Source organism: Euprymna scolopes, chromosome 11 (assembly GCF_053919585.1).
Source record: "Euprymna scolopes isolate OS-2025 chromosome 11, ASM5391958v1, whole genome shotgun sequence".
Lineage (NCBI taxonomy): Eukaryota > Metazoa > Mollusca > Cephalopoda > Sepiida > Sepiolidae > Euprymna > Euprymna scolopes.
The window spans coordinates 110,560,158-110,576,548 of NC_136492.1; the positions used below are offsets into that span (position 1 = coordinate 110,560,158).

A 16,391-nucleotide genomic window follows, 5' to 3' on the forward strand; every position below is an offset into this window, starting at 1 on the left:
CATGTCAATCCTACATTCACACATTCATTCATTACATGAGAGCACGCGACTAATGGCTATCGGCCTTGTTTTAATTCACTTTGAAAATTTGACTAAGGAAATTTGTTTGTCTTTTGAACACACACATTTTGTGTAGAATCTCTTGAAAAAAAAACTGTTGATACAATTTTTTTTTTTTTTTTTTTTTTGCAGAAAAGAAAAACAAAATTGGTAATCATGAATGTTGTATGAATTGATTTTGTCTTTTTTTTTCAAGTGATTTTATTGGAGTTTTATTTTCTGAAGACAAAAATATTAACATGATAGAAGAATCTTTGAACAATTTTCTAAATCGGACGATTTTTATTGATTCCTATGCTTTTTTTGGTTGCAAATTTTAATTTTCGTTATAAAACGGATTTCTTCTAAAAAAAGTAGCTAAAAAAATTATTTAAAATTATTTTCATCTTTTTGTTTTATGCTGGAATTGACATTTTATAAATCACTTCTGTCTACTACCATTTCGCTTGTGCTGCCTGCAAGGATCAGATCATCAACTGAGCTTTTCCATCTCACAAATGGATGACTAAACAGACATTGATGTTGAACACATTTTTGAGCATTTCAGATGACACATAAAATATAAATGAAATACAAAATTGAAAAATGCCATGATTTTAAAAATAAATGAATCCATCATCATCGCTATTTAGATGAAGTGTCTTACGTCTTCCAGGAGATGCAATGGTGAAATGATTATCAATAAGGACTGTGGAATTGGCAGGCTGAGTTAAAATTCTGCAAAATATTATTTTCACTCATGAAAATAGCAGGTTTTCTACAAGTTAATAAAGAAATTCTTAGAAGTTAATTATTTTTACTGAAATGTTTTGTGGATTTGAAACGCATTTCACATCAAAGCATTTTCCCTAAAGATTATTTAAGATGTTACTGACAATTATTTTCTTAAAAGTATTTCCTTTCATTAGTTATAGAAAACTTTTCAATATTTCCCTTTTTTTGTAAGATGTAACTTATTCCTTTTTAAAGGTTTTATTTTTTTCTTCACTTGTTAAATAAATCCTCCCTTCGTCCATTATTTTTTTCTTTTATATGGTGTTTTATTATTTTTTATAAAGCAAAAAAAAATTGTTTTTTAAAATACTTTTTTGATGACTACAAAATTCAGACATTTTTTTTTTTTTTAACAATAAAAAAAAATGTTATTTTCAATTAGTGCCAGAGTTTGAATGTTTCATGCCCCCCTTTATCATTTTTTGATCCCTCCCCATGACTTTTGTTTAGAATCCGAAAATAAGCATGAATTCTGAATAGTCCACTTTTCCATCTTTGTTCTTGTCAACGTAATCCAACCAGATTTGCAGTTGATCTTCTGCAAGTGAATGACCTTCGATCTCTTTTGTGGCCTTCAACAGGTCATCGAGTGTGATAAACCCATCACCATCTTTGTCGCACTTTTGGAACGCTTTTCTCACCTCTTCAATTCTGGAAAAAGAAGAAACAGAAAACATAAAAGTATGATGTTATATATATATAGTTATATGAGGTTATACAGGGTGGGCCAAAATAAGGGTCCTATCTTTAAATATAATCATATATATATATATATAGGACCCTTATTTTGGCCCACCCTGTATATATATATATATATATATATATATATATATATATATATATATATATATATGATGTTATATATATATATATAGTTATAGGAATTCACAGTTCATAATACATTTATTAACATTAATAACATTTTTTTATTTGGAAACAACAATGCATAATATGGCACAAAGCCACTTTTTTGAGGTTCTTGTTAGCTCCTTATATATACATCAAGTGGCTTTATGCTTTGTCTGGAACGATTTGCATAAAAAAAATCTTGATGGAAGCTAAGGAATTTGTTTCAAAGTGAATAAAAACACTTATTAAAATATATCTTGATAATAGCCAATTATATATTTTCTCTCTCTCTTTCTCTCTCTGCCTGAATAATGTACCTAAGATAATAAAGAATAATGTCTTTGTATTAATTACTGTTAATTAACAACAATCTAGCAAGACACAACCCTTAAAAAATTCCACCTTAGAGTTTATAGGCAACTGTTCATTTTTTTTTTTTTTTTTTTTTTTTAATTTTCTTTATTTGAAGATTGTAATGCTGGGTATGGGACAGTCAAACCAGCTGCCAACATTCCCCTCCTTTTTATTGAAACCAACCGAGAGCTCTTTTTAGTATCCTTGCTGTTCCCTTAAGTGCAATTGTTTGGATCTCTTTTGCACTTGGTTCACCAGGAATATTAGTTCGGTAGGGCTTCAGGTTCTTCTTCATAAGCCCTATGGCACCTATAATAACTGGTATGATTGATATCTGCTTAAGATCCCAGTTTCTTTTCATCTAAAACCAGTGGAGGTACCTGGCATTGCCCAGGTGTTTGGAAGTGTAAAAGAAAAAAAAAAGTGTTAGTAGGGAGGGAGGCTTGAATCCGTGATGAACTCAAAGGCGGAAAAGAAAGTGAAAGAAAACATGAGATCTTATCGCTACTCTACGAAGCCATAGGAAGTGAAAAATGTTCAAATTTAGCGATGTTAATCAAAAAGTTGACTTGCTAGAGGGTGCAAAAACGAACATTGGTTGAAAGCCAGTGCAGTATTCCGCTGTTTCATTTGTTTCCTCACGATGTTGGAGATACTAAGTTCCCCCCAAAAAAGGAGGAGCTCTCAAATTAATAGCAATTCTGATAGGAAGAGTTTTCCCCACATTGATCAAAGCTAATTGCTTTCAAGACGTCCTGGGACGAAAGGCCGCTGACGGCTTTTCATCGGTGAGTTTTACTTTATACGAAAAAGACCAACAAACACGCGAAAAGACAGAATAGCGTGAATTTTATAAAAGTCGATCAAAATAAATGTAAAGACGACGTCCCTTCACAAATCGTGGATATTATGATCTGGGGGGTATATAAAAAGTTCTAAAGAATAGTACGTTCCCCCCCCCCCCCAAGAACCCCGTTGAAAAAAGCCTTTGCTGGACATATAAAAACACGCGCCACTTTTGCCTTTTATTAATATGCAGATGTAATGGTGTGTGTGTGTTAATATCACCATGCAGGGCAGACACTAATATGACCAAGTGTTTAAAATTGTATCTCTTCATCAATTTCATTATATCAAGCCCAGCAAAAGGTGTGTGATAGAAATATTAAAACAAAAGTTTTTTTAGGTACACCTCCATCACACACAGACATGAACACATTTTTTGAATGTGGCAGCAAATAAGAATTACTAGATGAAAAGAAGGCAAGACTTGAATAATCATTAATTACACAAGCAGCCAATACAAAAAGGCATCTCTGAAAAATTCAAATTTTGTTATGGAAACAAGATGGCATAAGAGCGTTTATCCAAAAAAAAAAAAGGGGGGGGGGCTAATGGTAATTTACATACACTAGCACAGTTATAAATAAGAAAAACTTCAACCAGATGTGATCATGTTACATTTTTCGGATGTTGAGTGATTTAGTTAGATCAAGATTATTTTTTAAAAGGATTGATGGGTAATAAGTAATATGGTACCGCATAATTTGGAAAAGGTTTTGAACCCCTCCCCCCATCTCACAATGAAAGGATAACATGTTTTTGTTTACAAAAGAAATGTATTTTTTATTTGTTTACGAAATGTTTTTCATTATTTTTAGCAATGTTTTCCTAAGATTTATCACTTTCTTATTTGTTCTAAAACAAACAAACAACAACAAAAAAAAAAAAACAACTAAAAAAGAACTTATACAATATAATTGGATTTATTTGTATTTGTGAATTTTTGAGATGAGGATTAATAATTGAGATTACTTGGATTATTCAGATTACTGTTCTCATCTTTGGTGTTATTTTCACTTTTCAGCAAGGTATGCTTTAAGAAGGTCGAAGGTTACATTGGCTGAAATATGAAATTAACACAACAGATGAGAAGTGTAGTGTGACTAATCCAAATAATAATAATAAGGATTTATTCTTTAAAGTAATACATTAAAATGTGCACATGTCAAAGTTTCCTAATACAAGGGAAATTTTAGACAACGATGTGGGGAATACCCTGAAAAATTTGTTGAAAAGAAGAAAATAAACAACTTAAAGCAAATCAAGAAACAACTATTTTTTTTTACAGGGGAGTCACCACTTATCAAGGCCTGAAGGCCACTCAAGGATAAGGGTTAAGGAGTGTAAGGTGGTAGTTTAGTAATCGTTAATCGTGTAGATTTAGGTATAATTTGGATTATTTAAGCGGACGGCTCAACAAGAACTTGTTTATATTGGACTTAAAGGAAAGCTTATTATAATTGGCCAGGAAGCAGGCCAGTGGAACAGTGTTTTGCAGGCACTTCTAGGAAAGAAGATTTTTTTTTTCTTTGCGCTGATTATAGTTGTGCAACTTATAATTTGATGAACGGTTATATTCATATATGCTAACACTAATATCTGAAACAATTGTTTACAAGGGATTTTCAATAAAAGACAAACTTTCTGAAAATTAATAAATGCTTGTGTGTCTATTCCTGTTAATATGGTATCTTTAAAGAAAAAATATTCACAATATGAATCTATTGTCTATTTAATAGTAGGCTAAAATGTCTGACATTGTGAAACTTCTAAATTAAAAATTAATTTTGAAAGTTGGCGATTAAAAAATAATTTTTTAGTTTGAATGAAAGTTTAGATTTATTATGGTTCGTGTGTGCTCCTAAATCAAATGAAACCATTATTTTTACACGCGTCCCTGTTGTATCAAAGAACCAAACCGCTTTTTGTCTTCTGCTTTTGTTCTTTATCCTGTACCTCTACAAGGCCACCATTCGTTCATGCATGGAGTATTGTTGCCACATCTGGGATGGTGCATCTACCACTAGTCTCTCTCTCTTGTATCGGGTTCAAAAAAGAGTCTTCAATCTAATATATCCCACTTTGGCAACTAAGCTCCAACCCCTGTCCCATCGCCATAATGTTGCATCTCTGTACCTATTTTACAAATATTTTAATGGAGTGTGCTTTGATGAACTTGTTGCACTTGCACCCCTCGACGTACATATCCCTGACAAACCTGCTTAGCAACAAAATCACACCCCTTCACGGTTTAGGTCCCTAAATGCCAGAAAGTTTTCTACTCTAATAGTTTCTTCCCTTGAACAGCGAGACTTTGGAATTCCCTTCCTGCTACCTGCTTCCCTGACCGTACTAATATGCAGAAGTTCAAATGTAATGTAAACCAATATCTTGTTAATCTTTCCTAGGCATGGTCACAAATAGTAGCCCCTTACGTCTAAGTGGTAATATGCCTTGTGTGGGGCAGACGTGAGTAAAAAAAAAAAAAAAAAAAAAAAAAAAAAAGTGTTTTTTTTCATATAAAAATTTGGAGGAAGTTCAACAAGTAATATGCTTTTTACCAACCTTAACCCCCTTTGATCAATGAAAAACTTGTAAATACTCAAGTGAAAACTCCTTTTCTATGAAATAATAAAAATCATCTTGTTTTCATCAATATTAAAAAAGAATTAAAAGCACATTTTGATATTTGTGCTTCAGGCAATGCAAGACGATCTTGCTGGTATATTCTTATGTGCGACCATATTGTCAGATTTAAAAGTGAAAAAGAAACCTACAAATTGATTAAATATAGTAAGAAACATATTTGTTTCTCAAAAATTGGCTCTGATACTGTGACGTTGAATGTAAGCTTAATTGAAAAAACTGTAGACATTAACTGAAGGTATAAAATGTTTGGTTTTAAATCTAGAAATAATAATAGGTATGTTTGAAAAGTATTAATCAAATAATAACTTGAAAAGTTGATCCATAGAAAATAATAAACTAAATTATAATAACACTTGCTGCAAAGCTAACAACTTAAGCCTGAATCACCAGAAGTTGAGAAAAAGAAAACCACATGCAATAGATAGGAATAGATAGAATTCGAGTGATTGTTGTATTGGAAGGCAAGTGTGTTTAATTTAAAACCTACTTGAAACTTTATATGTTGTCAATAAAAAAAAAATATTCACTATTAACCGGAAAGGCTCTATTCATGGGCTGTGAAACTTTGGAAATATTGTTTTGTTTTTTTTTCTATGTGCTGATGAAGCCCAAGTTATGCAACTTAGAATTTGATGAATGGTTATATTTGTATATACTAATACTAGGGACTGAAAAAATTGTACGCAAGAGGTTTTCAATAAAAGACAAACTTTCTGAAAATTTATAAATACTTGTGTGTCTATTCTTATTAATATGGTATCTTTAATGAAAAATAAATATCTATATATATATATATATATATATATTGGTATTTCTATCTGAAAAAAGGAGAAAAAATATGTACAATATCAATCTATTGTCTATTTAATAGTAGACTAAAACGTCTGACTCGTATTTAACATTGTGAAACTTCTAAATTAAAACCCCTTTTTGTGTTCTGCTTTTGTTATTTGAACATGTTTTTCCACGAGCAGCTTATCAACCCCCGACTTTGTCAGATAATAAAAATGCAACTCTTTTGCTATAATTGGCTTGCACGATATTGCATCAGATGCAAAGAAAGTGAACTGATATGTCGAGATGTCCAACGCCATGATGACACATTGCAATGGTATGCACGGTAGGTGGAAGTAGACACACAGGAAAACGATTGCAGCATCTTTAATATACTTCTCTTCATGCGTTCGTCACTTTCATCAAATGCGCAAAAAGTTTCTTGCTGGTAATTGAGATTTGCGGCTAAATAGTCTTAAGTGGTTGAGTTTGTGAGTCATTTCACAAAAAAGTTAAAAATCTGTGCTTTATTTGTAAAAGAAAATTACCAGATTTACATTAAATACAGAAAAACTGGTGCTTGTCCAGAATTCAACCTAATTAAAAAAACAATATGTGTACCCATCACCGAACGAAAATGCCATATTCCAAAAATCACAAATTATCAGGCAGTTTTCTTAACTAAAGAAAAATCAAATGTTATGAATAAGCGAGAGTTTGTTTTCATCCGCCATGTTGTTTTAAATAAAGAATTCAATTCAATTCTAATTACCGAGATCAACATCAGCTTTGTAATGGATACAATTTACTATTAAAATCACTAAAAATCGCAAACAAATGATGTTCTATATATAAAAGAACTATCCCATCAATTTACAGGATTTTTGGAAAATGAGATTTTTCTTCCATGATAGGTATGTACATCATAAGGATTTTTGTGCACTTCTGCACTTTTGGGACGAAATTTTCGAAATCATGATACTGAATTTCACATGAAGACAATTCCAACAAATTCTGCAAATATCAGTTACACTCTGTGTGACACCAATAGACCATCTGAATGCTAACGTCCATGTTTTAGTCGTTTGACAAGCCGTTTGATCAATTCATTTCCTCATCTGCTCCGATCACGACCTTCGTTCTACTGTCTCCAACTGGAAACAGTCATCAACTCAAAACTGTCCCCAACCATTGCAAATCCAAAACTGTGATAAACTGCTGCAAAACTTATTGACATTCCTAAAAACTGTCCGTAAACTAACGCTGAATATATTGACCTCTATTGTTGCAATTACCACCACACCTTGATTAATAATGCTATTTTAGTTGCCATTGTGTACCTTGGTGAATAACTTCCTATACATTTTTTCTGTTGATAAACTTATTCCCTCTTTTTTACTTCCTGACATTTGGGAGGGCGGGGCAACATCGATAGTATCACACGATATTAACAGTTGTGTACCTAAATAGAATTTTCAATCCCCCCCCCCAATTATCGGTAAAATAAAAATTTGTGTTCAATTGATTGCATAAAGGAATCAATAACAACAAATGGTTTTTATATTTTTAAAAAATATTTTGTGATGATTTTTTTGATAATTTGTGTATTCATTTTTTTTTTGGGGGGGGGGGAGCGGGGAACTTTTATGAAGATGAAGATAAGAGTCTGCAAAAAAATGAATATAAAAATTATGAAGCCAAAAAGATTAAAAAAATATGATACCATTCAGTACGGACCCGACAATGGAATACCAGATAAGAACAGAAACTTAGATTTATAAGACCATAAAATCCAACCTTAATCGCCTTTTGGGGATCGTGGGGCAGTGGATAGAAATGTTGAGTCTCTAGAGTTTCAGGTGAGCATTGTCTGAAAATAGCGATTTCAATTCTACCCAAAGCAGGCCAGAGGATTAGTTGGCTAAAACGTGGTGAGATGACAACAACTATGGAAGGCAGTAATTACTGAGGATACAGTTAAAAGACTAAGTATTCCTATCAGGCAAGATGACGAGTTGACCGAAACGTGATGAAGATGAATATAACAGTCTACAAAAAATGAATACATAAAACAAACGGTTGTTAATTTTGTGTTAATAGGCATTTCAATACTTACCCATAATGTCGTTGTCTCAGAATCTTCCGTACTTTCGTGATAAAGTCTTTCCACGTGATGACACCATGTTCATTTTTTTTGCATTTTTTGAACAAATACTGAAAAAAAAAAAAAAAATTATCTACATATTTGTTTATTATTTATTGGTGTATATGGTAAACACGTTTACATTTAAAATATTTGGACCAAGTGTTAATTAGTTCTGTCAACTTATGAAAGGGACGGATTTAGCATGGAACCATATTTGGCACCACTCAAGTGTGCCGCACCCTTTTTCAAAACACAAAAAAAGATTAGACGTGTGTATTTTCAAATCGAAAATCCACACTTTTCATGATAGTATGAGGTGCCTTAAATAAGTTTCCAGACTTTTTTTTTTGTAAAGACATTATGAGATGACTGACCAATTTTTATGATTTCAGGTTCAAATGAATAGCTACAGCAGGAATTGGAATTATCACAGCTGGTGAATTTAAAAAATGCAATCTGGACGTGAGGACACCTCAGAAGAGGATTATGGAATAAAATTCTGTTTTAAACTTAGAAAAAAATGTCATAGAAACGCTTGGAATGCTTCAGACTATTTTTGGATCATCTTGCGTAAATCGAGCATCAGTTTTTGAGTGGCATAAGAGATTTAAGGAAGGCAGAGAGTCTATGATAGATGATGAGAGGTTTTAGAGGAGTAAGGAAGCTGTGATTGGCCAGAGTTGATTGGCCAAATAAAGATTTTCATGCATAAGGACTGTCGTGTATCTATAGAAACAATAATTGCACAATTTGATGTCAGTGTGGGAACTGTACATACAATTATTCGTGAGGGACTGAAGATGCAGAAGATTTGCATGAAGTTTATCCCAATGGTGCTCCATCCTTGTCACAGACTATTTGACGAAGATGGGCATCAAGACAGTTCCTCATCCTCTCTATATGCCAGACCTTGCTCCCTGTAACTTTTGGTTATTCCCTAAGCTGAAGGAAAACCTTATAAGCTGTTGTTATGAGACAGTTGAGGAGATAAAAGATTCTGTGGCGAGGGTCATTGACATGCTCACACAAGAGAATCTCCATGGGGCGTTCCAGAAATTGTTGGAACGGTACAACAAGTGTATTGTAGCCAGAGGAGATTACTCTGAAGGGGACTAGAATGTATTATCAATAAAAATGCCTATGCAAAAAAGTATGAAAAATTATTGAAAGCATCTCGTAGATGCATTCATAGTTTCATTTTATTTCAGATTGTTCCTTTTTCTTGTTTGGATTTGTAGTGATTGAATTATGAAGTGATTCTCTCTCTCTCTCTCTCTCTCTCTCTCTCTCACACACACACACACACACACACACACACACACACACACACACACACACACACACACACGCAAATGGTTATAATTGCTTACACTTTTTTCTCTCCCGTTTCTTTGGAGTTCGATTTTCTATCTCGCTTCCCAAAACTAACAACTTTTAACACGGTGTTAAAAGTAAATTATTTTCATTCAATTGAAATCTTTCCAAGCCCAAGAAAGTAACACCTAGACGTGAAAGTAATATGGACTTAGAAACTCTTATAAAGTGAGAAAACAAACATCCAAAACCAGAGAGAGGCGCCACCAACCGACCAAACAAAAGGAACTCAAGAAGGCCTACTTGTTATTCGTCACCAGATAAATCCCGCAATACTAATTATTTGAAACACAACTTATTATTCATTCGTTCTTTTCTCTCCTGCATATCATGTATGAAGCGTTGTGCTCTTATTCTTTTGTCATTGTAGCGTAACTTTTTCCTTTATATTTTTCGAAAACTATATACAGTGGGTACCAAAAGTAATTTGTACATTGTTTTTTTTCGTAGTTCTGAAAAAATATCAATTTAATTTGAATGAAATTTACACTCAATCTTTGAACAGATATCTATCTAAAAATAAAACGAAAATAAAGAGATACTTAGTTGACAAATATATATTGTTAATTTAGAAAGTAAATCAATCCCACTATATGGTAGATATATTACCTTACTAGTTAACTCTTTTTTTCATACATGCTAGCTTTTATGATTATTGTATTATATATATATATATATATATATATATATATATATATATATATATATATATATATATATATACAGTGGGTAGCAAAAGTATTTTGTACATTGATTTTTCTCGTATTTCTAAAAAAATATCAATTTAATTTAAATGAAATTTACACTCAATCTTTGAACAGATATTATCTATCTAAAAATTCATGGAAAATGAAGATATACTTACGAGGGCCGTGCAATAAGTAATGCCTCTGATCCACTTCCAGTTGTCTGATCTAGCTGACATTTTGCATGTGCAATGATTTCTATCTGTACGGATCATGTGGAAAATTACAGCTCTGAACTAATTGTGGTTTCTGTTTTACAAGTGTTTGAACTAAGTCAGGTGTGAAATGGAGCCTGTTGAATGTTGAGCAATGATCCGATTTTTGTATTTGAAAGAACACACACCACAGGAGACTTTTAATGAAATGAAAGAAACTTATATTGATAATGCCCCATCATATGACCTTGTAAAACGCTGGTATCATAAATTCAAACATGGCCGGACATCTCTGGAAACAGCTCCCAGACCTGGTCGCCCCCCTTCTGCCATTGATGAGGATGAGGCATCTGTCCGTCAAGTTGAGACTGCCATTTTGGAAGATCGGTGCATTACTATTCGCCAAATAGCCCAAGATGTCAAGATTAGTACAGGGTCTGTGGAAAATATCATTCATGACCATTTGCATATGCATAAGGTGTCTGCCAGATGGATTCCCAGGTTGCTCACACCATTCCAGAAGTGAGAACGCGTCGAGTGCTCGAGGATGAATTTGGAGATGTGCCAAGAAGATGAGTCAAAGTTTTTCAAAAGACTGATTACACAGGATGACACCTGGGCCCATCACTATGATCCAGAGACCAAAGCACAGTCAATGCAGTGCAAGCACTTGGACTCACCACCTCCAAAGAAGGCAAGGGTGCAGCCCTCCGCTGGCAAGGTCATGCTCACAGTCTTCTGGGACCAGGACGGAGTAGTGATGACATATTTCCTGGCAAAGGGTACAACAATTACAGAAGACTATTATGCTTCACTTTTGAGGAAATTAAGGGAAGCTATCAAAATCAAGAGGAGGAGCAAGATCAGTAAAGGTACCCTCCTCCTGCAGGACAACCCTCCAGTCCACAACTCGCATGTCGCCAGATCAGAAGCACGGGCGTGTGGTTATGAAATCCTTCCCCATCCTCCCTACTCTCCTCACCTTGCACCCTCTGACTTTCACCTCTTCCCAGCCATGAAGTTGTTTTTGAAAAGAAAGCGTTTCCCAGATGATGCAGCCTTGATCTCTGAAGTCACGTTGTGGTTGGAGGACCAACCTGGGGTGTTCTACAAAAAAGGTTTTCAGATCTGCATCAAACAATGGAAGAAATGCATAACTCTAGGTGGTTCATATGTAGAGAAAGACTAATAACTGTGCCAAGTTTCGTTGCTCTACTGCTATGGGAAGTGGGTCAGGGGCATTACTTATTGCACGCCCCTCGTATGTATATATAATTTAAAGGGGGTTAGAACAGTAGTCTTAAGAGCAGAGTGTATTTTAATGTGATAGTAAAATTACTAATTTAATTAAAATACAAGAAAAGAATTCGTACATTTATAAGCTACAATCAACATCCAAATGAATGCTAGGTGTCTTTTACATATTAAAAAAACCCACCCAATACTTTTGCTGATGAGGAGACTTTGTTTAAAAAAAACTATATGTCATAATTATTGTCCGTGGCTTAATGTCTATCACAATAAAAACATCGTTTCCGAAACGATCGTACAAATTATTGACTTTGTTGATGTTCCTTCTCATGAAACAGATTTTTAATTTTTAATTCTAATTTGAATTTTAAATTATCAATCACATTACTATATATATATATATATATATATATATATATATATATATATATATATATATATATATATATATATTATAATGCCGCTCTTGGCATCAGCTAGTGTATTTTGGCTATAGTACGTCTTTAGAGAATGCTAAGAACAGCGCTAACAATTAATACACATGTATTTAAATCGAATAATAAAAAAAAGATGATTGGTGTAAATAGATCACCATCACCAGTTAGCAAGTGTTAACAACGAGAATTTTGGAATTGAAGCAAGAAAACACGAATTAACGAACAAAATATACTGTATATTTCGGCGTATAAGATGACCTTTAAAGTTAAAAAAATCATTTTTTAAAAACCAATATTTTATAAGATATCGGGTGTTGCAATCTCTAGCCTAGGCTAAACAAACATGGTTTCGTGATTTAACAGTTGTCTTCTACAACCGATATATGATAAATTTATGAAAATTTGCTCCAATTTTGTACCTCGTCTTATATGACGGTCGGTCGCCTTATACGCCGAAATATACGGTAGTTATATCAACAATTTTACAGAAATTGAAAACCAAAGTTTGTTGAGAAGTTCGTAAGTTCTTGAATAACAAGTGAGCAGAAAGCGCCAGAAACTTCGTTTCAAAGTTCAGTTGTGCGTATTGGATCACTCTGACTAACGTTAAAACATTTAATAAAATAAATGTTTAAAATTTAACTACATTTCTCGCGGTTAACGGTAGCCGAATGGATATGGTCCTTGCTAATGAAACAGAGATGGCTTCTGTCGCCCGGTTCAAATCTATCGACTGGTGTTAATCGTGACACCCTGCACTGAAGATTCTCGAAAAGATGAAAGACTAGTGTCTGTAGGCATTTAATAGTTATTATAGTAAATAATTATATGTTGTTATACTTAACAAAACGGATTATATCTCCAAAATGTTACAAATCTTGGACGATAAAAGTAAATTTCTCCGTTTGGGTGATTTAAGCCATGATGATACTTTTCGTATGGAAATAAAAATCCAGAAAAGATTTCTTCAACTTCATAAAAGCGGATTTATTTCTAAGGAGATTTATGATAGAATCCGACCCATTGGCTCTCAAAGGCCTAGAATGTACGGTTTACCCAAGGTCCATAAACCCAACATTCCTTTGCGACCCATTTTATCTATGTTGGGTTCTGCACAACACGAACTTGGGAAATGGCTGGTTGATCTTCTTAAACCTGTGCTTTCTTTTTATTCGGTCCATTGTATCTCTGATTCTTTTCAATTCGTATCTCAGATACAAAAATTATATTTATTTAAAAATACCGAGTTCTTGGCTTCCTTTGACATTAATAGTCTCTTTACTAATATACCTTTGGATGAAACCATTGGTATTTGTGCTGACTATCTATACCGTGGCCCCTCAAAATCTCCACAATTTCCTGAACGAATTTTCGTTGAACTGATGGAACTTGCTACTAAATAAGTCTCCTTTAGTTTCAACAACATTATGTACCGGCAAATTGACGGGATATCTATGGGTAGCCCTCTTGGTCCTTCGCTAGCCAACATTTTCGTTGGATTTTTGGAAAACGAATTATTTTCCAAAATTACTAAGCCAGCATTCTACACACGCTACGTCGATGATACTTTTACATGCTTTCCCTCACGGAGTGAAGCTGAACAGTTTCTTCGTCTTCTTTGCAACCTGCATCCATCGTTACAATTTACTATGGAGGTTGAGGACTGTGGCTCTCTCCCATTCCTCGACGTTCGTGTTTCTAAAGTTGGTACTACGTTTGAGACCTCCGTATATAGAAAACCTACATTTACAGGGCTCTATCTTAATTGGTTTTCTTTTGCCCCTCAGTCTAGAAAAATAAACCTCATTAGCGCTCTTACGCATCGTGCACTTATGATTTGTTCACCAAACCGTCTTGATACGGAACTTGGGGAAATCACAAATATTTTTCTTAGCAATGGATATCCCATTAATATAATAAAATCTACTATTGAACGTAAAATTACTACATTTAATAGTGTTAAACATATTGGTCCATCACGTTGTCCCATTTATTTAAAATTACCATGGTTGGGTCCTGTAGGCCTTCATATTGTTGAAAGGATTTCTTCTGCTACTCAACGTTGTTTTCCAGCTACTATGCTTAGAGTAGTTTACACAACTCGAACCTTTTTCTCTTCTTTTCGTAAAGATGTTTTGCCAACCATTCAAAAGAATTCTGTTGTTTATAAATTCGTTTGTCAGTGTGGAGCTGACTACGTTGGCAAAACATCCCAAAGATTAGAAATGAGAATATCCCAACATATCCCTCGGGATATTCGACTACACCAGGTTTCGAGAACATCCGGGCACTCCCAAGCTCATGAGTCCGCCATTGGTAATCACCTGTTGAGTATAAATAGGTGTTCTGATCAATATTCCGATGGGTGGTTTTCTGTTTTATACAGTGCGAGGTCGAACTATCATCTCAATATCATTGAGGCGTTAGTTATTAACAACTCTCGACCCAGCCTGTGTAGACAAAAGATTCTGAAACATCAGTTGGAGATATTCATTGATTTAAAACCACCTGAACAGTGATATTTTTTTTTTCACTGTTCTTCCAACTGAAACCAAAATTCCCTTCTTCCCTCATTCGTTTCTTAGTTTTTAATTTATCATTCTGACGTTTCCTCTTAGAGGGTCAGACGATAAGGCCTTAAGGAAATTTTAATAATTTCACCTGCCCGTTTTTTGTTTTTTGGTATTTAAATTAAATTATGTTTCCTCTGAAATTTCTCCTTCCATTTTGCTGTACCAAAAATTTACTTTATATATATATATATATATATATATATATATATATATATATATATATATATATATATATATATATATATATATATATGTGTGTGTGTGAGTGAGTGAGTGAGTGAGTGAGTGAGTGAGAGAGAGAGAGAGAGAGAGAGAGAGAGAGAGAGAGAGAGAGAGAGAGAGAGAGAGAGTTTACCTTCTGGGTGGCTCTATTCATTGGAGATAGAGCAACAGGTTCAAAGAAATTTCAACATGGCGCTTTCCAGTTTTCTAGGACGAGCGTTGTTGCTGTCAAGAGTCAAGGCAGGCGCGTGCCATCACAGATGTCTCGGAAAAACTGATTTTTTGTTTTCGAAGCCACTGTTTTAAAGGCTTGTTGGTTTTCACACAGGATTGTTAATTTGAGAGTTTGAAACAATTTTTATTAGTTGAAAAATATATTTCAGTTCACACATCTCAGTGAAAACTCGGCTTGCCTTTGAAGTGATGAAGAGAGCGAATCTCAACCAAAGCGGAGAAAGAAAAAGGGTATCAAATAAACTCATTTGCCTCTGAGAATTCGTTCGAATCACATCTCGATGTAAAAATCCGACGATGAAAGAAGTGAAAAGGAAAGAAGAAAGAGTAAACTGAACGAATAAAGAAGGAAAGGGAGTAGCTTATTATGATCGTTCGTCTCGCACATCAATTACTAATCTATCACAGATACACCGGTTGACCTACACCTAGATACAACAATCATACACCTTGACATTTCTTTATTCTTGCAAAGATCAGCCCTTGGGAGGTGACTGGATCACATAAAAAATCAACCTTCAGGGCGTAATAATTTCAACTGTCGAACTATTGAAAGACTACATTTAGGATTTGCAGGTCAAACAAAGAGTTTGCTGACACTGATGAAGAAAGGCATCCTCTCTCCTGTCTATCTCTTGGATAGCCGAGCGAGGCTATTTCCACTTGAATATATACCGCTCGTTGTAAGAAAATACTTTGGGCAGCCGATCTTTCTTTCTTTATTTTTTCTTTCACTATGACCCACTTTTAACTTTTGGCAACCTACACCCAACGGTGTAAGTCATTCAAATAAATATATCGTTGTTATTTATAGAAGGGATGTATTTTTCTTTCGTAGACAATTCTTCTGTTACAAAGTATCTATAATAGTTGCTAAATGATAAAAGAAAACAACTAATGAGTTTCGTTTTTCGATTCATATGTTTTGTTTTGATTGGTTCCCAAGAGTC

At 33.9% G+C, this 16,391-nt stretch overlaps 1 protein-coding gene across 1 annotated transcript in view; it reads right to left on the reverse strand.

Annotated features, from left to right (window-relative positions):
* Window positions 1–221: 221 nt before the first annotated feature.
* LOC145288073 (uncharacterized) overlaps window positions 222–16,391 on the reverse strand; it is a 136,985-nt gene continuing 120,815 nt past the window's right edge. The window contains exons 3-4 of the mRNA XM_080136130.1: window positions 8,420–8,517; window positions 222–1,485 (exon numbers count right to left, since the gene is read on the reverse strand). Coding sequence (XP_079992256.1) covers window positions 1,281–1,485; window positions 8,420–8,517 — 303 coding nt within the window. The 3' untranslated portion in view covers window positions 222–1,280. The remainder of the gene's footprint in view (window positions 1,486–8,419; window positions 8,518–16,391) is intronic.